Genomic DNA, 26158 nt, shown 5'->3' on the forward strand with positions numbered 1-26158 from the left:
CATATCGTGTTAAATGAGCAGCACCATTATCTATGTTGATCAATTTGGAGGGTTACCCATGTGGTAATATTTTTGGATTAATATTTGACATTCCTTTTGTAAATAGTTCTAAATAATTTATAAATCCACAAGAAAAAGAATAATACATCCAGACAAGTGCATATATGATTCATATTTTATTATATATAATAAAAGAAATCATTTTAGGGACATGGGCGGATGTAGCATATAGTAAGGGGTGGCGTCCGCTACGGCTTGGCATTCCGGCGGTAGTGTAAATTTTGGAAAAATTTGACGTTTTTTCGATTTCGTTACCGCTTATTTATAAAACGTTACGGCTTGGCGCGAATCCTAGATCCGCCACTGTTTAGGGACACTTATCATCATATTAGGCCATATCTTATGGATAATTATTATATTAGTTTAATCTCTTCTAATTAATAATAGATAATCCTCCTACTAAATATTATTTAGTTTAATTATTACTTTTATATTTATCTATTTACTTCAAATTCAAACTTAGTTATCTAATTTGATATTAGAGTAAATTACGATTTTGGCCCATGTGGTTATATCACTTTTACCCTTTTAGCCCAAAAGAAATTTTTTAACATATGAGCTCTCAACGTCTTTTTTTCTAACCCTTTTGGTCCCTAAAAGTAAATGGATGGAGTTAGTGTTAGGGGCTAAAACGGCTAGAAAAAAAGACGTTGGAGGCACAGATGTTAAAAGATTCATTTATTTGGTAAACAATATTACATTTATTCAACCCATGTAATACACGTGGTTTTAAAGATATAATTTTTTTATTTGATATATAAAATTATATTTATTCAACACGTACAATATCGTTCTTATAGATATAACTTTTTATTATTTAATACATAAAATTATATTTATTCAACCTGTGCAATGAATGAGATTTTTAAAAATATATTGTTTTATTATTTAGTATATAAAATTCATTTATTAAACCCGTGTAATACACGGGGTTTTAACCTAGTATAATATAATCTATTACCACATACTATCGTTAAGATATTTCTTTTAAGAAATGAACTTTGTCATGAAAACTACAAATTCTGTTAAGTTAATTTTTAAAATATTACTTTCAACTGAGTATTAATATTTTTTATACAATTGATAAATGTTGATTCAACTAACGTATAATTAATCCTTTAAATATCCTTTTAGCATAATTAAGTTAACTTAATTGTAATTATAAATTATAAATACATATAAAATATTAAGAGCTAATACTCGGACTTTTTTAATATCACATTTTTTTACTATTTGACATATTGTATCTCTTGTATTCAAATCATTCAATAATAACATAACACAATAGAGATAAGATGTATAGACTTTATCAATTAAAAATATAAACACTAAAACTACATACAATTTTACTTTTTGAAATTAACAAGTTAAGTTTGAAATTATAAATACTCACAATTAGTTTCATATTAAATTTATTTATTAATAATATAATAACTAGCATAATTATATAAAAAGTATTCATACTTAAATTTATATTATATATTTTAAAGTATATTCATTATTAGTATTTAATAATATTATTTAATAGGATGGAAAAACAAAAATACATAAATTGAAAAGGCCTAGTGTTAGAATTTGAGTTTGATACTTGTGAATTAAAGCAAGTTAAAATAAGCAATTATAATTGCACTAAATAATAAATTTACAAGTAGAAAGATATTATCAACAACTATTTTTCATTAATGATTCAAATGATTACAAAATGTTTTACAGCTTAGTGATTCTATGTTGGCGGTAATTTCCGACTCATCACAAGTCGGTGATGTGAAAGGATGGCAAAGGAGTTCAAGTCACAAGTCGGTGAACTTGAGGGATCAATGTTGACAAGTTGGTCATAATTGGTTAAGTTTCCTAACTACATTATAATTATATTTGGTAATGTCTTGGTCACCAAGTTAGGGTTATATGGTAATGTCTTGGTCACCAAGTTAGGGTAAGCCTATATAAACCATGTTAGGATTAGACATTATTAAGAGATAAGAGAGACAAGACTAGAGAGAAACCGAGTTATGGTTTAAGAGTCTGTAATCAGTTTTTGAGTTATTTTCTGATTAATAAGATTAAGAGTTATTCGATCTAAATTCTCTTCTTCATCTTTTCTATTCGGTTTGATTATCGACTAGGACTTGATTCTACAATCTCCCCCTTAGCCTATTCACTCCACAAATGTATTCGTACAAAAGAGAATGTGTGTGAAGTGATAAATAGATCTCTAATAGGTGAGATATATTTATACTAAGTATGAAAGCTCTATTTGTGATTAGCTGACATCATCCTGATAGTGACATCTAACATTACTAACAGAAAAGATTCCACGAATGTTGCAAACATCTGTGAGAATCAAACAATTGTTCTAACTATGCTAAACACTGTTAACAAGCAAATACTTTAAATTGGAAACATCTGTTAAACTATCCTCTATTGCTTTGTTCCAAACATATGTTTGGTTAGACAGAAGTTTGGTCTTCTTCATCAGACCTTGTTTCTTCATGAGCAGCAGTTTCAAGGCTTTGAATAGATGTTTGCTGGTGGTCTTCAACAGATGCTTTGATTTAGGTGTTCAAGATTCACTATCTTTGGGAGGAAATTGTTTCATCAACTGTTTATTTCTTGTTCATATTTTGATTTTTGAATATCATCTGTTCTTTTGTAGATTCAACATCTAGAATCACGTTTATAGACCCTAAAAGTTTTCAATTAATTATTACTAGTATATTTTCCGACCCCGCGTTGCGGTGAGGATCCAATGTTTGCAAAACGCGTGCCAACAACGACAAGTGTATACCGAATATCAAAACATAGATAAAAAAGACGTAGTAACGATTGTTATCCGTCCTAAAAACGATTTTAAATAATCTAATATATAATAGTAGGACCCACACGTCCTACACGTTGGAAATTCGGTTGTTTTCAATTCAGTTATGACGTTACTAACACGCTAAAATATGGATGAGTTCGGTATCAGTAATGGCACCGAAAGTACCGATCCCGAAAATAATCGAAATTAGGTACCAACACCGAAAATGCTCGGTACTATACGGTATGGTATTTGAAGGTTAAAATAAGTAAATACATGTATGGTGCTAGACCAGTGTCGAACCTTAAGTAACGATTCTGAAAACGCCAAAAGGTGGGTACCAAATTGGTATCGAAAATGATTTGGTATAGTAAATTTGGTACCGATACGATACCGGTTTGATTACAGGATTTGATACCATTACTCATCAATAATTTAAATATCCAAGTTAATTTTACATGTTACAATTCATTCATTACAGAAAAAGACAAAAAACAAAACAAAAGAAGTTGTGTTTATAAAACCTCATTCAAACGAAATACAATTTACTTACCACGTGTATGAAAAAAAATCTAAACGGTGCAATTACTTGCGTTGCTACGTGGCATGAGCTCAAAGGTGATGTTAGGGATGAGCTCGATACCAAAGACCCCCAAAAGTGGGTACCGGTACCGAATATATCTGGTACGGCACCAATACGGTACCAGTATTTGAGGGTAAAAACCGGTACCGAAAATGTCAAAAGTCGGTATAAAAAATGTACCATTTGCTTATTCCCATGTGGGGTTACTGTTGATTTGGTTGTGTGGGTTTTGTTTGTTTTGTTTTGTTACTGTTCATTTGGTTTTGGTACCGGTACCGAATATATCTGGTACGGCACCGGTACGATACCAGTATTTAAGGGTAAAAACCCGTACTGAAAAAATCAAAAGTCAGTACAAAAAATGTACCATTTGCTTATCCCCATGTGGGGTTACTCTTGATTTGGTTGTGTGGGCTTTGTTTGTTTTGTTTTGTTACTGTTCATTTGGTTTTGATTTTAATATATAGGTAAATTACATTTACCCTTTATAATTTATCAAAATTTCTCACAGACACAAAAACATTGTTCAATTTTGTGTCTTTTTATTGGTTTAGCCCATAATTTTTTGTCTCATCTGTCTTTCTCTCACTCTTTTTTCTTCACCACTACCCTGTTAATTCTTTCCCTCTTTTAAGTCTTTCCTCCTCCAAGAGCATCAAACCAGCATGCACCATCGATACCTCCTCAGGTGTTTCCCGTTCCACAAGACGAAGCGGTGGCGGCATGGCATAACATAGTCAAGATCTACGTTGGTAAAAGTGGATGGATTTTGGATTCGCAGGAGACGCGAGTTGGGTCGGTTATGAAATGTAGAAATTCTTCGGTCGGAGGTCACCTTTCTGCTCCACGGCCCGCCGACAACTAGGTAGTGGTGCTCAGTATTGTGGTGATGGTGCCATGGGGGTTTGGTGCTGATGGAGTTGGAAGCTGCTAGTGGTGGTTGCGGAGGGTGGTGGTTATGTTAGGTGGTAATGACGATGATGGTGTGTCTCTGTGACTAACGGTGCTATGCTGGTGGTTTGTGTATTATTGTGTATATAATTGTTATTTAAGGGTTTGTATGGACAAATCAACTAAATATTTGTTTGTTGTAGATATGATGAGATGGTGCTCACAGTTGGTTTCCGAGCATAATTGTTAGAAGGGGATTGGTGCTATGGTTGTGTTATTAGCATTATAGAAGATGGTGGAGATTAACATATAAAATATTAATTTTAGTTAAGAAAATGTTTGATGTCCACTTTGAGAAAAACAAAGGAGCTAGAACTCTAGAAGTGTATACACTCATAGATACATAAAATAAACAAAATGGTATAAAATATATAATGCTTCAATCCGGTCTCTTCATTTCTTTAAACCTCTTTAAGAAAAAGTGTACAATTTTACTTTTTCTCAACTTATTTTTACAATAACTATAAAGAATTTAAGTTAATATAATATTTATAATAAGTGGGATTGGAATTAATTTACTAAAACTATTCAAGATTAAATGTGATTAAGATCAATTTAGGAAGATCTTTTTCAAGTTACAATTAACACATAAATTCAAATCCAATACTATTACTGTCATCATTATTATTACTAGATTTTTAATTGTAGTCTTTAAAGATTTTTCTTTGACGTGAATTTTGTTATCGTTCTTACTTAGCTGTTATTTTCTATGATAATGTTTAAGTAAACACTTCGCAGCACACATATATAATTAAACGTTTCAACGTCTATGTTTTTGTTTGGTTTAATGGTCCCGCAGCATAGCGCGGGTCCCAAAAACTCGTTATATAAATTGGTTATTATTTATATACTTTAATTATTCTTTTGTGCTTTTTAAATGTGTATAGACACTAAAATGTTTTTAATTGGTATTATGTTTGACTATTTAAGCATTTAGTTATTTTGATTTCTGGATTGAATGTATATGTATTTGAATATTTCTGGTTGGTGTTTAGTAATTTAAATATCCATATTACTGTTTGAATTCACATTTGAAATTTCGAATATGGATTCAGATTGTAAGATCAACTATCTAAAAATTTCAAATATTCAAATTTGAACACCTCTAACTGTGATATGAACAAACGTTGACGTGAACCCATAACACATAGATATAGACACACATAACTTAATTTTTTTTGGAGGGGCCATATCTTGCATTAATACAAATCCAAACATGTGTTAAGTTATTAGTAATGTGGTAAAGTGGGACAAACATGTGTTATGTTATTAGTTTGTTTCAGTTCATACGGGCTAGACGACATAAAGGGTGAATTTCCTAAGCTAGGTATACAAAGAATTTTCAAGATGTACTCTACGCATTCTCCTATTTTATAAGATGTTGGAGGTAGTTGATCCTATGTAATTGTTAGTTTTAGTCTGAATTTCACTTCAACTACATCATCATCACCATGCAAGGTTAAAATTCTAACAAAAAATTTACCACATCATCTCACTATTCGTTATCTTTCCTTTTTCTCTTTCTTCATTCAAGAACACACTACTCACAAACCTCATTCTTTCTTCACAAATGCATGCACTTAACCAATAACTTTTTTTACTCTCTCTCAAATGCATTGCATTGGATTTAGTCTTAAAGTATTCACATTCGATCCTCCATATACATGTGAGTGCGTTCTCTATATCATATAGAGTGATTGTGAATGAAGGAGAGAAAATGTTACTAATCATAAGTTAATTTAGAGAAAATATTGTTCACCATTTATAGTTTTAATATATGTTATAATTTACTTTTTTTTGAACGGTAAGATTCTATGATAGATAGAACAGGGCCAGCAAATGCTGTAAAAACTCAACAAGAGTACAAGACAAGAAAATAAACTAACACACCCTTTTATATTACACCTATCTTATATTAAAATACGCCCATCTATCCCACACAATATTTTGAATTTTCAACCTTGTTTTAGACATGTTTCTATCGGTTGCTACTGTAACAAAAAGAATTGATACTGACCGAATGTCCGCTGCGACGCGCGGATAATCCACACTAGTACAAAATATAGATGAAGAAATATGAATAGAAAAATGGCAGAGTAACCTTCTTGTTTGCAGTGGAAGAGGAAGAGTTTTAGGATTTGTTTAGAGTTATTAGGGTGGGCGGGGTGTAATTCGGGGACCCCATCGGTGACCATATGTGCCGATCAGGGGGGGCTGTCGATGATGAGGTGAGTTAGAGAGAGGGAGTGAAATGGGTGAGGAGCTGCCGAAGAGAGGGGGAGGAGAGAGGGAGGAGAGAGGGAGAGGGGACCAATCAAAAGTTTCCTTTTTTTTTTAAAAAAAAAAAAAACAATTCACCTAAGAGGGGAGTGCCGCCATCAATTTAGGGTGTTAGGGGAGTTTAAGAGGGGAGTTAACGTGGCACACGAGGATTGGTTTGGCGTAAGAGAGGGGACTCACCTATTAGGTGAGCACCCCTTACACCCTTAGGGAAATACGAATGTAAAAAAGGAACCGATTTGCACAAAAAGAAAAGTCTGGATTCTTTAAATTACAGTTTAATAATGTGAGAAAAGAATCAGAACAAAAAGTGTTGTGTTCCCTCCCAAATGCAATAAAGGAGGCCTAAGACCATGTGTAGAATTAAAGCCCATTTGGGGGCGTTATACGACACGTGGCGAAATGCGTAAGAGAGGGGCTTTATGGGACATTATATCAAAATAGGGTGCAGGTAAGGGGGTTATATAAAGCCCTTCAATTATACATACATATGTATGTATATATATGTGTGTGAGTGGGGGGAAGATGCTGGAGAACATCACGCCGCGAAGGAGATCACGCCGGAGAAGAAAAACCACCCCATAGCGCCCGCCGTAGTGGTGTTGGCGGCGCTATGGGGGTGCCATGCTTGTTTTTGGCGTGATATCAAGCTTCACTACGGGTGGCCTAAGGATATGCCAAGTGACATAAATTTGTTTTGCTTCAGTATAGAGTATAGATAGGGATAATTGCGGAGAGTTTATTTTGTAATTTTCTAATGGCCGTTAGAGTCGTAATTAAACTGTAATTAGCAAGTGATGGATGTATAAGAATGGGTCGAGCCCATGGTTAGATTCTATACTGGTTGGAGTTTTGAGTTAGTTTCTTTGATCAATAAAGAGTGACGAATTATTGGAATTATTCTTTGTTCGTCTTTTGATTTAATCGATTGGCACTTGATTTTCATGATTATTTCCATGTAAAATCTTAACTACTCATTCAAGATATGCGGAACCAAAATCCTGTATAAAAAAGATAAAAAAAAAAGGGCAATTGGCCTGTGATAATCCCACTTAGACGTTATTGGCCATTAATAATCCCACCTCAGAATATTCCCTCCACCAGTCTCACCTTTCACCTATTTTTCCTACAATGGTCCCCCGTTAAAAAAACTTAACGGAGTTAAGCTTTTTTCTAAATTACAAACAGATTTTTTAGGGCTTTTGATCAGAACGATGATACGAGTCCATTGATGTAAAACTTACTTCGAAATGGTGCTCCAAGTGACTTGATTTTGGTTAATTGGAAATTTAAACACCCGAATTGAAATGTGGTTTTCATCATTTGGAGCACCATTTCGAGGCAAGTTTTACATCAATGGACTCGTATCGTCATTCTAATCAAAAGCCCTAGAAAATATGTTTGTAATTTGGAAAAAAAGCTTAACTCCGTTAAGTTTTTTTAACGGGGGACCATTGTAGGAAAAATAAGTGAAAGGTGGGACTGGTGGAGGGAATATTCTGAGGTGGGATTATTAATGGCCAATAAGGTCTAGGTGGTATTATTACAGGCCAATTTCCCAAAAAAAAATCCGTATTTTTTTTTTTTTATTAATTTCTGTCCATTTTATGGTAACCTTTCAAAGAATATTAATATATTATACAAACCTAAATGAGTAAATGGACTGGGTCACCTACCATCATCCACTTAACATGACTACAAATTATTAAGAATGAAAAAATGTAAATGTATTTTAACAGATTCAACGTCACTTTATGATGTATGTTATATTCCAATAGTACATAATCATATCAAGCAAACAAGCTTTCTTTTTCCTATATAAACAGATGGATGACCAATCAAATTTTCATCAACCCTCTTCTTTCTCCAATGGCCGATTCATCAACTTTCTACCTCATATTAACGTTATTATTGACTTGTAACGTGTACGTTAAAGGATGTTATCCTTCTATAATAAGCTTCGGCGACTCACTCGCGGACACTGGAAACCTCAAACTACTTTCCCAAAATTCCACTGGCAAGGCTCCTCATTTCATGTTACCACCTTATGGTGATACGTATTTTCATGAACCCACCGGGCGTTTCTCCAATGGTCGTCTTATCATCGATTTCATTGGTAACGTCTATGAACACATTTGAGTTTGTTTAACGAAGATTTATTGGTTTATTGTGTTTTCTATTCTGAGTGCATTGTAACTTTTTTTGGTTGTCTTTTGAAGCTGAGAGTCTTGGGTTGATGTTAATACCACCGTCTCAAGGCAGCAACTTTACCATCAGCGAGACAGGGTTGGGACAAGGAGTGAATTACGCGGTGGCTGGTGCGACTGCGTTGGATTCCTCGTTTCATGAAGCAAGAGGAGTTGTCATCAAGACGAATGCGTCGTTGGGGGTTCAATTGGGGTGGTTCAAAGAATCGTTGCCTCTAATTTGTTCCACCATTTCAGGTAACTACGTCAAACCCACATGCACCTAAATTAATTTCTTTTTATAAAATTAGAAGCAACATACAAATTAAGAGTAGTGTTCCTTCGTTATAATGAGGGGTTTAATAGGTTAATTTAACTATGTATAGGGAGGTTATTGTAGTAAAGTGTTTGTTCAATATGTCTAAGATTTATTTTCATAAAATACGGTATAGAACCTTTTGTTTTTTTTTTGTCAAACTACATTAGCGGCATTTTATAACTCAACATAAATTACAACGAAGGGGTCAGCTGGAAACTGAAAATCCTGAAAAATAAAACAACACTACAAGATAATATCTCTTAATTGAAATTTCTCCATCTCGTCGATAACGTACCAAAAGAGTACATGGACATATCAAGATAATATCTCTTATATATTATTGTTATCTAAAAAAATGAAGTTTAAAAGAGAGTAAATAAAACTAAAGAAAGGGTAGACAGAGAATTAAACTTTCTTTTTTGAGTTAAAAGCCATTTTAGTTCATGTGGTTTGGGCTATTTTGATAGTTTAATTCAAAGATTTCATTTTTCGTCTGTGGGTTCAAAATTGTTTCACTATTGCCATTTAAGTCTACTGGGTTAACTTTATTCATTTTTTTTGTTAATGAGAAGGGCAATTCGGTCATTTTATATGGCCGAATTGCCCTTCTAGTTAACAGAATTACATATAAATGACTGAATTGCCCTTCTCGTTGACATAAAAATTGATGAAGTTAACTCATTGGACTAAAATGACAACGGTGAAACCTTTTTTGAATCCACAAGCAAAAAATTGATGAAGTTAACTCATTGGACTAAACTGTCAAAATAGCTCAAAGCACAGAGACTAAAATGACATGTATTATTTTTTTTTTAATTTTACACTTTTATTAAACATTTTGTATGTATGCTTATTCAATTCTTATCGTGTCTCTCTCGCTATATTTTATCTTTAATTAAAGAAATAACACATTGTTTAATTTTTATTTTTACATTTGAGAAAAAAAAATTATCCAGTAAATACTAAAAACATAATTTTTTTTTTCATACAGGAATATCGATTTATCATTTTTTTTCTTATTTCTATAACTGGGACTGTTTTTAGTTAGATATAGTAAATGTTTAATAGACTTTCCATCTATCTTTATTAGGTTTATTTATTTTTGTTACGTACTTCTATTATTGTATTCTATCTTTAGACGCCATAAATCCCTCTTTTTATTCTTCATTATGTGTTATTCTTAATATATCGTAACACGTTATATGGTGTCTAAATTTAGATATATGGCAAAAAGATAGTTTAGTAAAACTCATTAGATTCCTTTTATAGATCAATGTCCACATAAATTGCGTGTGATTATTTTTTGATTAGGCGGCTAAAGGGTGTGGGGGTCATGGTTGGGACATGATTCGCCATGTAGGAACATGAATGGACGGTTATAACACCCTCTTCTCTAATCCATCATGGTTTGCATGGATTAAACCATGACAACTATGGTCCTCCTTTCCATTTTTCAATAATCATTTTTCTTTTTTCTTTAGACAAAGATAAATTAAAATAAATAAGAGGATAGTGGTTTGGGTCATGACCACACCCTTAGGGTACTGGGTTTGGATTGTGGATTAGAGGTGGGTGAAATGACACTGACGTAGAGGGTGATGGTGGTCATAAGGGTCATTGACTATTCTTTTGCTATTTGTTAGTGTTATAGAAAAGGAAGATGAGTTATTTATGAATAAAATTATTCATGTATAAAATATAGAAATACAAAGTATTTTATCGTACAGAATATATGAATGAAGTGGAAAAGTAAAAAAAACTTTCGTAGTTATTTTACTCGTAGGACAATTATGAAAATTACTTTATAAATGATCTTTTAGGGTAATTTTTTAAAATGATCTTGTAGGGTAATTTGATCCTGTAGGGTAATTTTGATCTTGTATGGTAATTTTAATCTTTTGGGTAATTTTAATCTTGTACGGTAATTATGATTAAAATAATTACAAAACGATTTTTATTTTTCCATGCCATTCGTACGTTTTGTACGATAAGATACGTTGTACGCGATAATTACTCTAAAAATATAACACCCGGCCCTAGCTATTTTATTAATTGATAGTTCTCTATATTTAGTTTACACTTAACATGAGAGACTGATAGGATTCAAAGTTTTCATTTATAATTCGGTTTACTTCAATTATACAAATCTAGCAAGAAAAGTTAATCATAGCCTTGATTTTTATGTTTGAAATAACTTTTTCTTGAAAATTTAATTGCACCTTTTCTTATTCTTTTACAAAACGGCTATAATTTCATAATAAATAATCAATTGTGATCTTTTTTAATAGTAATATTCTATGATTTACAGAATAGAATCAAGGATCTATACCAGTTTTAAAGCACCCACAATGAATAGAATATAATTAAGGATCTATACCCGTTTTAAAGCACCCACAATGAATGGCGGGAATACGGATTGAACCGGACGTCGAATCGGTCTTTTTACCGGTCCACTAGTATTACCGGTCGGCCTTAATGTAAGAATTAGATTGCATTGTAAATATTATAAAAATATATAGGGCAGAATTCCAAAACTTTAATCAATTTCCGGTTTGACACCCTAAAATTCGGGTTCATATATCCAGTTTTCCGGTCCAACCAACGGTTTTCCAGTCCAACCTCCGGTTCACATCGAGTCGATTCTACCACCTTAACCTAGACCAGTTAAGGCCCTGGTTTCCGGTTTGACAAACTGGTCCGCTCCTGGTTTCAAAACATTTATATATTCTTTGATTATTTGTTAGTATTATTTGATGTTTTTATTTTGTTTGCTCATGATAGGCGAGGATGTTAAAGTGTGTAGGCATCAAATTTGATAAAAATTAGTAGAAAGTAGTGATATTTATATCTTAGTAAGTGGCACCCAATTAATGCATAAATAATCGAAAGTGGTTCATGAAAATGTGATTTTTGAATAAGAAACTAGTCATTTTTATGGATGTCTTAAACCTTTATAAATGTTTAGAAAACCCGTACACTTACGAGATACATGACTCACTAACTCACCCATACACCAATGAGATACCCAGGTGAGTTGGGTATCTTCTTTGACTTGTGTATAAGATCGCATTTCCGTTGAAAGTTGAAACATACTTAAAAGACATGTGATAAAAGAGACTAAGTTGAGTATTAACTTTTCAAGCCACTAGTGTGCATTAATCCAATACTACAAATATACGAGCATTAGCATCCACTATCTCCTCAACTTGTAAATCACTAGCCACTTAGGGTTCACTTTCGGAGATGAAACGTCACATGAAGATCCATGTGCTGCAAATGGTGTGTATGCGTCGCTTTGAGTTTAGACACAACCAAAACTATAATTTTGTTTTGCTCCCTGTGGTTTGGTCATTTTAACGGTTTTGCTCCAGTAGTTTAAAAAGAGTCATTTTCCTCCCTGATCTTTCGAGTTTGTCGCCAGTTTGCTCCCTGGCTCTAACTCAGTTAAAACGTTCAATTAAAAGTAGGGGTATTTAGGTAGTTTACTCCCTGGCTCTAACTCAAATAAAACGTTTAGTTAAAAGTCGCGGTAGTCGTGGTCGGCAGGTGGTAGTTGCAGGTGGTGGTGGATGGTTGTGGATGGTGGTGGCCGGTAGAAAGAGTGATTGGAAACAAGATTGGAGAACTCGCTAGTGGCTAGCGGGTCGGTGAGGTAGGGACTAGCGACTACTCGGGATTACTCGGGATTAATCGGGATTAATCGGATCGGACTTTTTACATATAATTTTAAGTTTTTATACATATATACATATATTTTTATACGTAATTTTTTTAAGTTGACAAGTTTTGACCGGAATCTGGGAGGTTTTGGCTGGAATATGTGTTTTTTTCCGAATTTTTCTGATTTTTTCCGATTTTTTTTTTGTTTTTTCCCGATTTTTTGCGACTTTTCCCGACCGACTAGTCGCGATTAGGCCCGACTAGGGCCGATTAGGGCCGACTAGGCTGACTAGCGATTTTTTTACTGATTAGCTGAAAATTACTCAGTTGATGGGCGACTAGCGACTAGTCAGCGATTAATCGCCGACTAGTCGCTATTTTTGCAACCATGGTTGGAAAGATGGGGGATTAGAAAAGAATTACTTATATACATGTAAATAAACAAGTTATAGGTTTATTTAGGTGAAAAGACATACATGCCCTTGCTTTTATCTATAAAATTACCAAAATACCCTTCTAGTTAATAGATTTTTTGGATGGAGTTAGAGGCGGGGAGCAAAATGACAATAAGTTAGAAAAATCAGGGAGAAAATGGCTATTTTTAAACTATTAGGGCAAAACCATTAAAATGACCAAAGTACAGGAAGATAAATGAAAGTTAACTCTTTCGTTTATAACAAAACTCTACTCACCCTTTCTTTGAACGGCAAATGGTCCTTGTTTTTACACCAAAATTCCTAAATCACACCCTGTCCCAAGGATCGAACCTTGGTTACTCCACAAGAAAAACCCTCTTGACTACTAGGCCAAATGCCTAAGTGACACACCCGGCTGTCTCATAGTTCATTTATACGGTTTAAAGAAATCACACACAAAAATTCTCTCTCCACCTCTTAAGTAACCCGATGCTCATGTTTAAAGTTTTTGGAGTAAAAAGAAATGAGTATATAGAGTTTACATGTATGGTATAAGATACGTTTCTTGAGAATGCACTCGTATGAAAGTTGATAGATGAGGATCGAAGCATTTATATTTGGTACTTTTTTCTTTGGATAATGATGGGAAGTGAATGATAATAGGGCAACCGAAAGTTAACACGCAAACAAGTTTCGTTTAAGTCATTATGATATGTGTAAAACTCTTCAAAATGATTATAGTATAGCACATCAAAAAAGGTATCATTTTAAGTGTAAAACTCTTCAAAATGATTATAGTATAGCACATCAAAAAAGTTTTCATTTTAAGATTTCTCAATTTATATCACACGGTATGGAGGATTCGAAGATGGGGCATTATGCGACATGTGAACCACGTATTAGAATGTGACATGGTGCTAAAACAGGCGTGTGGCCCGGAGCGTGGAGACGTGGCGTTTTTCGACACATAACACACACCTTTTAAATTTAAATAAAAAACTGTTAATAATAATTAAACAAATAATGTGACATAACTTAAAAATAAAAAAAAAACATTACATAACTTAAAATAAGACATTAACCAAAAAAACGTATTATTTGCCATGCCGCATAGTGTTAGAAGTCATCACCGTGCCTGTTATGGTACTCGACGCAAGCGACTTGGATGTTGTCGCCTTCGTTTAGCTCACCATCGTCGTTGTCCACATTGTTGACAATCGTCTCAAATCCCACACTATCCATTTGAATCATCCGAAAATGTGAACAAAGTGTGTGCACTATTCGGATGGCCTCACCCCCATGTATACAAAATTCATGGTAAACTCGATCTCAAAACGGAGACATGGGTAACGGAGCCTCGTGGTTGGTCACCACCACGGCACACGATCCGCATAATGTAATATCCTCTTACCGACATTTTAAAGTGTTTCTTGGTAGGGTGATTTGACATGTAATGGAAGAATTGATATGTGGGTTGAGAAGTGGTGTATTATATATAAGAGAAGTAATTTTTTTATTTTTTTTACTAGCCGTTAGGGGCAATTGCTACTTACCACATCCAATAAAAGCACGCTACATTACACCCACTTGCCCTTCCATGCCGGTGAAATCCCTCCCGCCTACTAAAAACGCCGGTAACAACGTCGTATGCAGTGTGGTGTGTGGAGCGTGGAGTGGCATAAACGCTATAAATTCACACCCACACCATATGATCTTATGGATGCCATAATGACACTAATACCCAATTATATGAGGTACTTGTTCAATTTTTACTGGTGACACTTTCCATCTTTTTCATGAGCATGTGTTTCCCTATCAAGAAATGTAAAAACATCATGATAAAATCTCATTAAAGCTTGCCATGTAAAAACATCAAGATAAAATCTCATTAAAGCTTGTCATTCGTCATAGTCCTTAATGATGGCCCACTCAACTAATTTCTCAACTTCACACATTACTTCTTTAACTAGGATGTGTGTTTCAATTGTTAGGTCAGTGGGTATGAAATGGACTTTCTAAGGGTTTCATTGCATCACCTTAGTGCTACATTAAAAGGGCTTTTTTTCTTCGTTTTAATAACACTACGCAACGGAATAAAACCCCTCAATCATTACACAATATTTTTTAATATTGTTTTATACTATTTAAATTAAATAAAAACTAAATTACTATTTAAACAAATAAAAAAAAACACAAATCAATAACCAAAAGAATAAAAAAAACTACTCTTCATCGTAGTCGTTCTCGTTATTTATCATGCGATCCAACCATAGATGTTCAACTAAATCCGATTAAAGATCCAAGTGTGTATCACTTATTCGTATTTTTAGTCGGATAATTTCTTTCTCGGCATAGGTTAGAATTAGTTTGGTGGCTGAACGATATTATCATATTCGGCACAAACAACTCGGCCACTTTCCTTCAAAATCATATTATGTAATATAATGCATGTGTACATTATATTTCTATTTTTTCCGGTATACGAGTATATGTGATAGTTGGACAATGATAATCCATCGTTTTTTTAATACCCCAAATGCCCGTTCGATATCTTTTCTTGCCGACTCATGTTGTTTCTTATAATACAATTGTTTTTCATCATCAGGGCATGAGAGACTTTTCATTAACACGACTCACTCCGGATATATACTATCAACAAGATAATACCCATACTTGTAATGAACATCATGTGCATAAAATGACGAATCCAATGCAACCCCGTCTATGACATCATCGAAAAGCTTCGATGATTGTAAAACAACAAGATCATTGTTCGCACCCGCCATACCAAAGTACACATGCTAAATCCATAGATCTTGAGATACGACTGCTTGTAGGATTAGGGATGGAGTATGGACCATCGTGATCACCTCGAGTGTGTTGGCATTTCCACCATGTATTCCTTGATTGGTTGCGTATTAAAGCGAGATGTCACTTGAGGTTTGACTCCTTAGTTATCGTCGTCCAAATAGATCAACAACACATAATAAACAACAACAGCAACAATAATGGAAACAGTAACACAACAACAACAACAAATATACATTCACAAAAACGGTCAAGGCTGTCCTTGCACATGCGTGCGGACATTCGTAAATACTCGTCCCATACTTTGACCGATATGTCGTATGCGAGTTGACGAATGGAAGCCATGCATTTTTGCAACGCATCAAATCCGAGTTTACGCCTCGAATCCTCTCTTTGTTTGAAAAATATATATTCACGCTCTAAATCGCCACTAATTCGCAAAAAAAGACGCCAACTCATATGAACGCGGCGTCAAAATTGCACATCATCATACACTAGGTTGTTAGAAAAAATAATCACTAACACAACGCCGATGAGCACCTATCCGATCACTTTCAATATGTGGTTGTCTATTACATGGTTGTGACGATTTGCATTCGTCTTGTAAAAGTTGAATGACATCTTGGGCCACTGTTAAAAGCAAGTCATCAAGCGTACCCGAGTTGGTTGGAGAGTTGGATGAAGACTCGGAAGTTGAGGAAATTTTCTAAAAACTGAGATTTTAGAGAGTTTGTGAGAGGGTATTTGAGAGTGTGGTTTAAAAGTATGAAGTATGTGTGTATTTATATATGGTTTTTTAAATGATTTTTTTAAAAGAGCCGTTGTTCAATGGTCAAAGTTCATGGGCCCCGCAAAAAAACTCCCATTGCAACTTGTTATTGGGGATGGGGTGGCAAGGACTTAATAGCGCTCGGGAAATGGATGGGGGAGGGGGCCCTATTGACAAGAAAAGTTGATGAGGTGGAGCGCCACTCTATACCTTGACATATAACATACAGAGGTTTATTTGTACTCTTTTTCTTGAACGGCTTAAATTACATTAAATATATTTTTGGTGAGGTCTGAACCCTTGACTTCAAAAGAAGTGACACCTTAACGCTTTGTCAATTAAATCCAACTCTCAGCCAGATTTATTTGTAATCCACTCACACGGCTCTAAAAGTTTTGTTACTATTATTGATTACCTCGATTATATAACTTCCCTAATAAGCCTTAAAATTGCGGTTGAATTTTCTTGTAAAAAGATAAATAATTAAATCAGATAAGAAGAAGGTTATCAATGGTTCTTTGCATAGCTCCTCCCTGTTGTATTACCCTCTTTCATCATTCTTGCTGTCGTATTCTTATTTTAATTATTAAATCAGATTAAATTAAGAAATATAAGGGTGTAAGGGGTGCTCACCTCTTAGGTGAGTCCCCCCTCTTACACTCCCCCAATCACATAGTGCCATGTTAACTCCCCTAATACACTCCCCTAATACCGATTTTTGATGGCGGCACTCCCCTATTAGGTGAGTTCAAAATTAATTTTTTTTTTTGGTAAAATTATGGATGTTTAAAAATTATATAAAAGACATTTCATTAAATTTAAAAAAAATACATTCAAAGCAGAGCATTTGCACCGCTCGAAAGGGGGTTGTGAAGTGTATCCGAAAGGGGGTTGTGGTTGAGCATTTGCACCGCTCGAACCATCTCGAGACGGTTTCGAGACCCGTCCCTTAGTTTTTTTCTTGGACTCGCGGGGTCGGTTCTCCATTGCTCGGTGTATAAAAAATAAAAAGTGAAGTAGGTTTGGTTGGAGAGTATAAAAAATATAAAGTGAAGTGGGTGTGGTTGTAGAGTTTAAAAAAATAGAGAGAATGAGATGGTTTGAGTATAAAAAAATGGTGAGAATGAGATGGTTATTTATATTAGTTTAAAAAAAGTGAATTTTTTTTTATTAAATTTCCGACCGTTGTCAACGGTCATATCTCGATCCACGCAACAATTTCCATCGGTGAACCCCCACCCATAACCCACCCCGAATCGGGACCCCGCGAGGATGGCGGCGGTGTTCCCGATCGGGGAAATGCCTCACCGATCCCCCTTACCGAGTACGCCCCGGACACCCTAAGTCTTTGATGTACTGGAGCTCGGATCCAAATAAATGTAGATTGTATGACACATGTTACTCATTAAGTCGTGCATGCCTACATTGATGTATTGGAGCTCGGATCCAAATAAATGTAGATTGTATGACACATGTTACTCATTAAGTCGTGCATACCTACATGCCTTTTTTTCTATTAAATTGATTTTACTTCTGCCAATGATCTCTAGATCAAGTGGTGGAGGGCTTGCATTTCTCTTGAGAGATGCAGGTTCGACTCTCACTTGGTGCAGAGTGAGGCACTGGTGGGCAATGATAGGAGACCCAGGGAAACCTGGGTTGGATCCTTGAGCCAAACGGGTTTTACCAGTAATTTCACCGTCGTGCCTACGGGCGGATGGGTTACCGGGTTTTCCCCGGAATTGGTGGTGGACTCGGGTTACTCTCGGAGTACTCCGTTTGTCCAGTGGGTGCCCCGAGAGTGCTCGGGATTGAGTTTGTTGGCCGTTCAAAAAAAAAAAAAAAAAAATTGATTTTACTTCTGCTTGATTTGTTTGTTTTTTACGGTAAATGTTTTAGCTAGATCATAAATAATCATACACTTATATTATTATGTTAGTTTTGATAACATTAAACAACTTTTTTAAAACGATAAGTATTAATTGTTACAGATTGTAAGCAGTTAATTGGATGTTCTTTGATTCTAATGGGAGAGATTGGGGGTAACGATTACAATCATGCTTTAGAATCTGGAAAATCTATCGCTGAGGTTGAAACATATGTTCCATATGTTATTAACGCCATCATCTCAGCAGTCAATGTAAGCAAATACGTAAATTTGCTTTTGCTACAATAATAATTTATTTAGCAACTGTTTAACTTCATGGCTTTGTCAAAACACATAGGAACTTATTGAGCTAGGAGCCCGAACACTTGTTATACCGGGAAACCTACCAATTGGATGCTCTGCTACTTATTTGACGATGTTCTATGGTTCTAACAAGATGAAGTACGATAATTCAACTGGATGTATTACACAATTGAACAAATTTGCGGAGTACCACAACGAACTTCTCAAGACAGAACTAAATCAAATCCGAGAGGATCATCCGGAAGTCAGTATCATCTATGCTGACTACTACAATGCTGCCATGCAAATTTTTCGCTATCCAAATACATATGGTATTATGGTATATAGCATGGCACTTTCGGTTATACATATACTATATATTTACATTATAATATTTTACAATTATTTAGGATTCACAAATGGTGCTCTAAAGGCATGTTGTGGGGGTGGGGGACCGTTTAACTACAATGCATCAATATCATGTGGAGACCCATTGTCGACTACATGTGCTCAACCAGAAACATACCTAAACTGGGATGGATTGCACTTGACCGAAGCAGCCTACAAGTTTATCTTCAAGAGCTTATTCGAAGGGTCATACGCTACGCCCCAATTTAAATCATTGTGCCCTACTTTAAAGTTACAACTCATGGGAGGATTGTCAAGCTCTATATGAGCAAGTGGAAAATTTATAAATTCTAAGTTAAGCCTATAAATTCTAGTAATATTTATACTTAGGAAAAAGGCTGATTTGATATTAACTAATTAATACATTATAAAGTTTGTGATGTACATAAACAATGTATCTTACTATCTTCACATGTATACTGTATTATGTAAATAGTTATGCAAAAAATCAGGTAACCATACCTTGAATAGCATTGTAGTTTTTCATAAATTAATAACTTAGTTTTTATAAATATTCGAGTGTCTTCTATTAAATAAAACAAAACAAATGATAAGTACTGAACCGGATACATAGAACATGATCATCATGTCTTACTGAGATTACATAAGATGTTTATAACTATGACAATTTCATAGCCAACCACATATCTAAATCCTAGAGGGGGCAATCTTAACCCAAAGGCTTTCAAGTGGGTCAGTTTAGGTTGCTTTTAAAATTATATGGGTTGGTTTGGGTAACATATTTTAACTAAACGGGTCACAATGAGTCAATTGAAATTCCATCTTGTTATTTTCGGGTCAAAGCGGGTCAATAACTTTAAAGAAATAGGTCGATGTGGGTTACTGTTAGTGCCTTAAAGAAACGTGACAAGTTTCAGATCGGAATGGGTTTCGGGCTGGCACAAACATTCGCACAAGACGGGTTACGACATGAAATGGGTTTTGGAGCAGAACGGTTTCAGTTCGAATTGAGTTTCAGACCGAGACGGGTTTCGGCACGGAGCGGGTTTTGGATCGGAACGGGTTGGTTCGATTAGGGTTTCGGGCCGACACAGGTTTCCGCATGGGACGGGTTTCGGATCGCAACGGGTTTTAGGCCGACACGAGTTTTCGCATGGGACGAGTTTTGGGTCGGGACGGGTTTCGGTTTGGTTTCGTTTTTTTGTTTCGGTTTGGTCGGTTTTTTCGCTTTCGTTTCGAATCGGCTTCATTATTTTCAGTTTTTTTGTTTCGTTTCGGTTTTTTGTTTCTGTTTGTTCGGTTTATTTGGTTTCGTTTCGGTTCAGTTTTGATTTTTTTGTTTCGTTTTAGTCGGTTTTTTGGTTTCGTTTCGGATCGGTTTTGTTCTTTTCTGTTTTTTGTTTCGTTTCAGTTCGTTTTTTTTGTTTCGTTTTGGTTGGTTTTAATTTTTTTATTTCGTTTTGATTGATTTTTTTTTGTTTCGTTTCAGATTGGTTTCAATTTTGTCAGTATTTTGTTTCGTTTCGGATCAGTTTTGATCCTCTTACTTTTTTAGTGTTTCGTTTCGTTTCGGTTTTTTTTATTTGGTCACTTATTCGGTTTCGTTTCGGTTCAGTTTTGATTTTTTGTTTCGTTTTGATCGGTTTTTCTGGTTTTGTTTCGGATCGATTTCCATCCTTTCAGTTTTTTGTTTTGTTTCGGATCGGATCGGATCGGTTTTCATCTTCTCAATTTTTTTAGTGTTTCGTTTCGGTTCGATTTCATTTTTTTTTGTTTCTATTTGGTCATTTATTCGGTTTCGTTCGGTTCGGTTTGGTTTTGATTTTTTGGTTCGTTTTGATCGGTTTTTCAGGTTTCGTTTCGGATCGATTTCCATCCTTTCAGTTTTTTGTTTTGTTTCGTTTTTTTTTGTTTCGGTTTCGTTTTGATCTTTTGTTTCTTTTTTATCGGTCTTTCGGTTTCGTTTCAGATCAGTTTCAGTTTTTTTTGTTTTGTTTCGGATCGGTTTCAATGTTTTTAGTTTTTTTGTTTCGTCTCGGTTCGGATTGATTTTTTTTTTGTTTCGGTTTGGTCGGTTTTGTTTCGGTTCAGTTTTGAGTTTTGTTTCGTTTTGATCGGTTTTTTCTGTTTCGTTTAGTATCAATTTCGATCTTTTCAGTTTTTTGTTTCGTTTTAGTTATGTTTCTTGTGTTGGTTCGGTTTTGGTTGTGTTGTATCATTTTGGTCGGTTTCGTTGTTTTTCGGTCTCTGTCCCGAATCGATCAAAAGGTATATTAATGATGAAATCATGTTTATGGAAATGGCAAAAAAAAAAAAACCCAACCCGTTTTGACCCGAAACCGATTTCGAACAAGACCCGATCTGACACGAACCCGTTTGAACCCGAATACGTTCCAACCCGGACCCGTTCTGACCCGACCCAAAACAACCCTTTTTAATTTGACCTTATTCCGCCCCTAACTCTTTCCGACCTTAACCCGTTCTGACCCATGACCCGTTCCGACCTGACCCAACCCGTTTGACAAAAATCCATTCTTTTTTTGACAATGAATAATTTCAAGAATATCAAAGTAGTGAGATGAGGTGCTTTGTCATCCATCTCTATATCAAATGTATACTTCTCTCACTCTTCTAACGCCAAAAAAAAAAAGACGACTTTTAGTAGTGGATGTAACCATCAAAATTCCATTAGTGAAGAGATTATCCGTCGATGAAACTCCATCATAAAATGTGACATAGGTAATGGATTTTGGCGATGGGCTACCAATCTCTATATATATATAAATGAGATGGATTTGGGCTATGTGTCCTTTGTCTTTGGCCATCTAGGCTGATGTGGCAATTTGGTTTAGGAGGGAAATCCCAATTTGCTTTGTACAATCACGATTCCAAGGAAAAAAGGCGGGATCCGAATTGAGTTGGGTCGGGTTTTTCGAATTCGGGTCATAGTATATATTTCTTTTTTTTCACATTCTTCTTGCACACACTTTACAAACCCTAAAAAACTAAGTTGCATCCTCTCTCCTATCACCACCACCAAGATCCTCAATTCTAAACCATAGCCAAATCTCTGCAACATCATCTTCTTCACACAAATCAATCCTATTAACCAATCAAAGGTATGTTTCTATGTTTTTGATTTTATTGTTTCTAATTTCTTTGTTTTACGATTGTAATCTACACAATCGATCATAAATCTACTTTATTTATGTTATTCAATTCTATAGAAACTTGATTTTATAAAGATTGTGTCGAATGCTATTAACTTCTTCTTTGTCCTAAACTTTGTAGATCTGATCATAAAACTTGAAGGTATGTTGTTTTAATTTGTTGTTTATCTATTGTGTATCTCTAATCTAGCGATTGAACATTTATCTTTCTGTTTTTTTTTTTTTGCAAACAAAATCAAGATCAGAGGTTTTATTATCATCATCTACATATATCAAAGTTACTGATTTTTGTTGATTTTGTTTTTCATGTGGAACCCTAAATCTTGGATAAAATCGGACTTCGATCATTCGTGAAACAACAGAGGTTAGTTAAATGTTATAGCTGTTTTCTTTTTTTTAAGTTTGTGTAGGTTTGATTTTATCCTTTCTGTTCGGTATTTCTTTTTTCTTTTTTTCGTTGTTTGTTGATGATGATTTTGCATTATCCGATTCCAATCATATGAAATGATATTTTGCTGATGTTTTGATTTTGTTCTCATGTTACTCATATTTTTATTTACAGTCTTTTAGTTTGTTGTTGATGATGATATGTTTTGATTGTGTCCGATGTTTTTTGATTGTGTTGATGAAGATTTACAGTGGTCTGATATTTTTTCATCCGGTATAATGTTTTTGTCTTCGGAATATTGATTTTGGTTCTAAAAAATAAATATTTTTTATTTTTTTAAACCGTTTCTTTTTATTTTTGAATTTGGAAGTTTCTCAATTGATTAAATTATCTTTTAAAGCTTATTGATTGTTGATTTAGGAATATTGATTGTTTTTCTATAAATACTTTACCGTTTTATTTTTTTAAAAACCTTCATATATATTTTTCAGATATGCATCCCTTGCACAAGAGTCCTTCATTTTTAAAGCTTATTGAAGAAGATGACCCGATATTTTTGGTACGTTTATGTGTATTCTAATTACTAATCATATTTTAAGTAAACTGATATTTATCTTTTTTTATTTTGTTTTAAACTTATAGCAAATAAATGGTGATTTATATTTAGTATGATAATTTATGGCATTGGATGTTAGTGACATAATTTTCAGAATTCAAATTTTAAATTTTAAATTTTAAATTTTGAGGTTTCTAATTTAAATTTTAAATTTAAAATTTTGAGCAATTTTAAATTTCGTTAGTGATTTATTTTTAGTATGATAATTTTGCGGAATTAAGGTTTATGTTTCTATAAATAAATGGTGTTACGTTTTTTGAAACCTCAAATTTAAAATTTTAAGGTTTCTATTTATATTTCCGGAATTTAAATTTTAAATTTAAAATTTTGATCAATTTTAAATTTCGTTAGTAAATTATTTTTAGTATGATTATTTTCCGGAATTAGGGTTTCTATTTCCGGAATTCAAATTTTAAATTTATATTTTTGAGCAATTTTAAATTTTGTTAATGATTTTTTTTGAAACCTCAAATTTCAATTTTAGTGATTTATTTTTAGTATGATAATTTTTCCGGAATTAAGGTTTCTATTTAAATTTTAAATTTTAAAAGTTTTCCATTAATGTGTTTCATTTTAAATTTCGAATCTGTAAATTGAATTTAAATTTGAAAGGTTAGATTTTCCTAATAAGTTTGCTTGATTTACGGGATTGGATATTAGTGATTTGATTTTCAGATTTTAAATTTTAAATTTTGAAGTCAATCATTATTTTAAATTTAAATTTTGAAGTAAACCATTATTGTGTTTGATTTTAAATTTTGTATACTTTGAAATCTTGATGTTTTTTATGAGATGCTTTGACTATATTATTTGTAATTTTAGGGATGCTTCGAGTCTTTGACTATTGTTTTTGTACTCGAGTTGCATATCTCACAAACTTTTTGTGTTTTGTAATTTTAGGTGAAGAGCTTCTTTCAGACTCCTTCCCCTACAAGGAACTATTGAATGGGTTCATATGAGAAGTTGAAGAAAAGGTATATCTTGCACTGTTTTAGTTTTTAATTCTTTAAAGATGTCTTTAATTTCTTTTTAAATCTGTTTTTGTTTCTATAAATAGATTAGTGTTGTTAAAGATGATTTTTGTATTCAAAATTATGATTCGGTTTCTGTAAATAGACTTTGTTTCTATAAATAGATTACCGTTACATTTTTTTAAACAATGGTTACTTCCTTTGCAGTTATGGATAATGAAAACAATGCTCCTTCGTTATTAAAGTCGATTGAGGACTATGATCCTATATTTTTCGAATTGTTCATCGACCAAAAACAGGTTAGTTCAGTTTTGTTGGTGTTGTTTGTTTTTTGATATGTATAGTCTTTCTTTTTTATTTTTGTCTTTAGGTGTTAATTTGAAATTTTATGTGATTATCTTTTGAAGTTCTTATGGTTTGTTTTGTGAGTTATAATTTTTTGTATTTAGTTATGATTTTTGTACTTAGTTAATTGTTAATTCTTTAAAGATGTCTTTAATTTATTTTTAAAGTTGTTTTTGTTTCTATAAATAGATTAGTATTGTTAAAGATGATTTTTGTATTCGAAATTATGATTCGGTTTATGTAAATAGACTTTGTTTCTATAAATAGATTATCGTTATATTTTTTTTTAAAACAGTGGTTACTTCCATTACAGTTATGGATCATAAAAACAACGCTCCTTCGTTGTTAAAGTTGATTGAGAACTATGATCCTATATTTTTGGTATGTTTCTTAAGTTTTCAGTTTTGTGCACACAATAAGTTATTGCAACTTATATGTTTTTTTTTGTTTCGATTGATAGGAAATACCATATGATTTTGCAACCTTATTGTGGGGAGAACAACTTCCATATGTCAATGTCTTAAAATTAGTGATGATGATTTATCGTGAGTCATTGAGTTATAATTTTTGTATTTAGTTAGTTGGTAATTCTTTAAAGATGCCTTTGATTTCAATTTTAAAGTTGTTTTTGTTTCTATAAACAGATTACTGTTGTTAAAGATTATTTTTGTATTCGGAATTATGATTCGGTTTCTGTAAATAGACTTTGTTTCTATAAATATATTACCATTATATATTTTTTAATACAATGGTTACTTTCTTTGCAGTTATGGATCCTAAAAATAACTCTCATTCGTTGTTAAAGTTGATTGAGGAATATGATCCTATATTTTTGGTATGTTTCCTTAGTGATTTGATTTTTAAATTTTAAATTTTGAAATCAATCATTATTTTAAATTTAAATTTGAAAGTTTTCCATTAATGTGTTTGATTTTAAATTTCGAATCTGTAAATTGAATTTAAATTTGAAAGGTTAGACTTTCCTAATAAGTTTGCTTGATTTACGGGATTGGATATTAGTGATTTGATTTTCAGATTTTAAATTTTAAATTTTGAAGTCAATCATTATTTTAAATTTAAATTTTGAAGTAAACCATTATTGTGTTTGATTTTAAATTTTGAATGCTTTGAAATCCTGATGTTTTTTTATGAGATGATTTAACTATATTATTTGTAATTTTAGGGATGTGCTTTTATTTTGATTCATTAGGTGTTTATTTTGGATGGTCCGGAGTTTTTGGCTGCAACTATGTTGGACAGAGATATGCCCATGTCGGTTGGTTTTGCTTGGTAAGGTTAG

General features: G+C 33.4%; 1 protein-coding gene and 1 long non-coding RNA gene across 2 annotated transcripts; both read left to right on the forward strand.

Annotated features, from left to right (window-relative positions):
• Positions 1 to 8509: 8509 nt before the first annotated feature.
• Positions 8510 to 19880, forward strand: LOC110912520 (GDSL esterase/lipase At1g28600). The gene is made up of 5 exons (XM_022157257.2): positions 8510 to 8787; positions 8891 to 9115; positions 18821 to 18969; positions 19055 to 19331; positions 19410 to 19880. The coding sequence occupies exons 1-5, from the start codon at positions 8541 to 8543 to the stop codon at positions 19673 to 19675; spliced, it is 1164 nt and encodes a 387-aa protein (XP_022012949.1). The 5' UTR covers positions 8510 to 8540; the 3' UTR covers positions 19676 to 19880.
• Positions 19881 to 24337: 4457 nt separating this feature from the next.
• LOC110910399 lies at positions 24338 to 25407 on the forward strand. Its single transcript, XR_002576101.2, has 4 exons — positions 24338 to 24516; positions 24721 to 24812; positions 25172 to 25239; positions 25319 to 25407. It is a non-coding gene; the product is annotated as an uncharacterized LOC110910399 (long non-coding RNA).
• The last annotated feature ends 751 nt before the right edge of the window (positions 25408 to 26158 follow it).

The sequence above is a fragment of the Helianthus annuus genome, chromosome 16 (assembly GCF_002127325.2).
Source record: "Helianthus annuus cultivar XRQ/B chromosome 16, HanXRQr2.0-SUNRISE, whole genome shotgun sequence".
NCBI classification, from domain to species: Eukaryota; Viridiplantae; Streptophyta; class Magnoliopsida; order Asterales; family Asteraceae; genus Helianthus; species Helianthus annuus.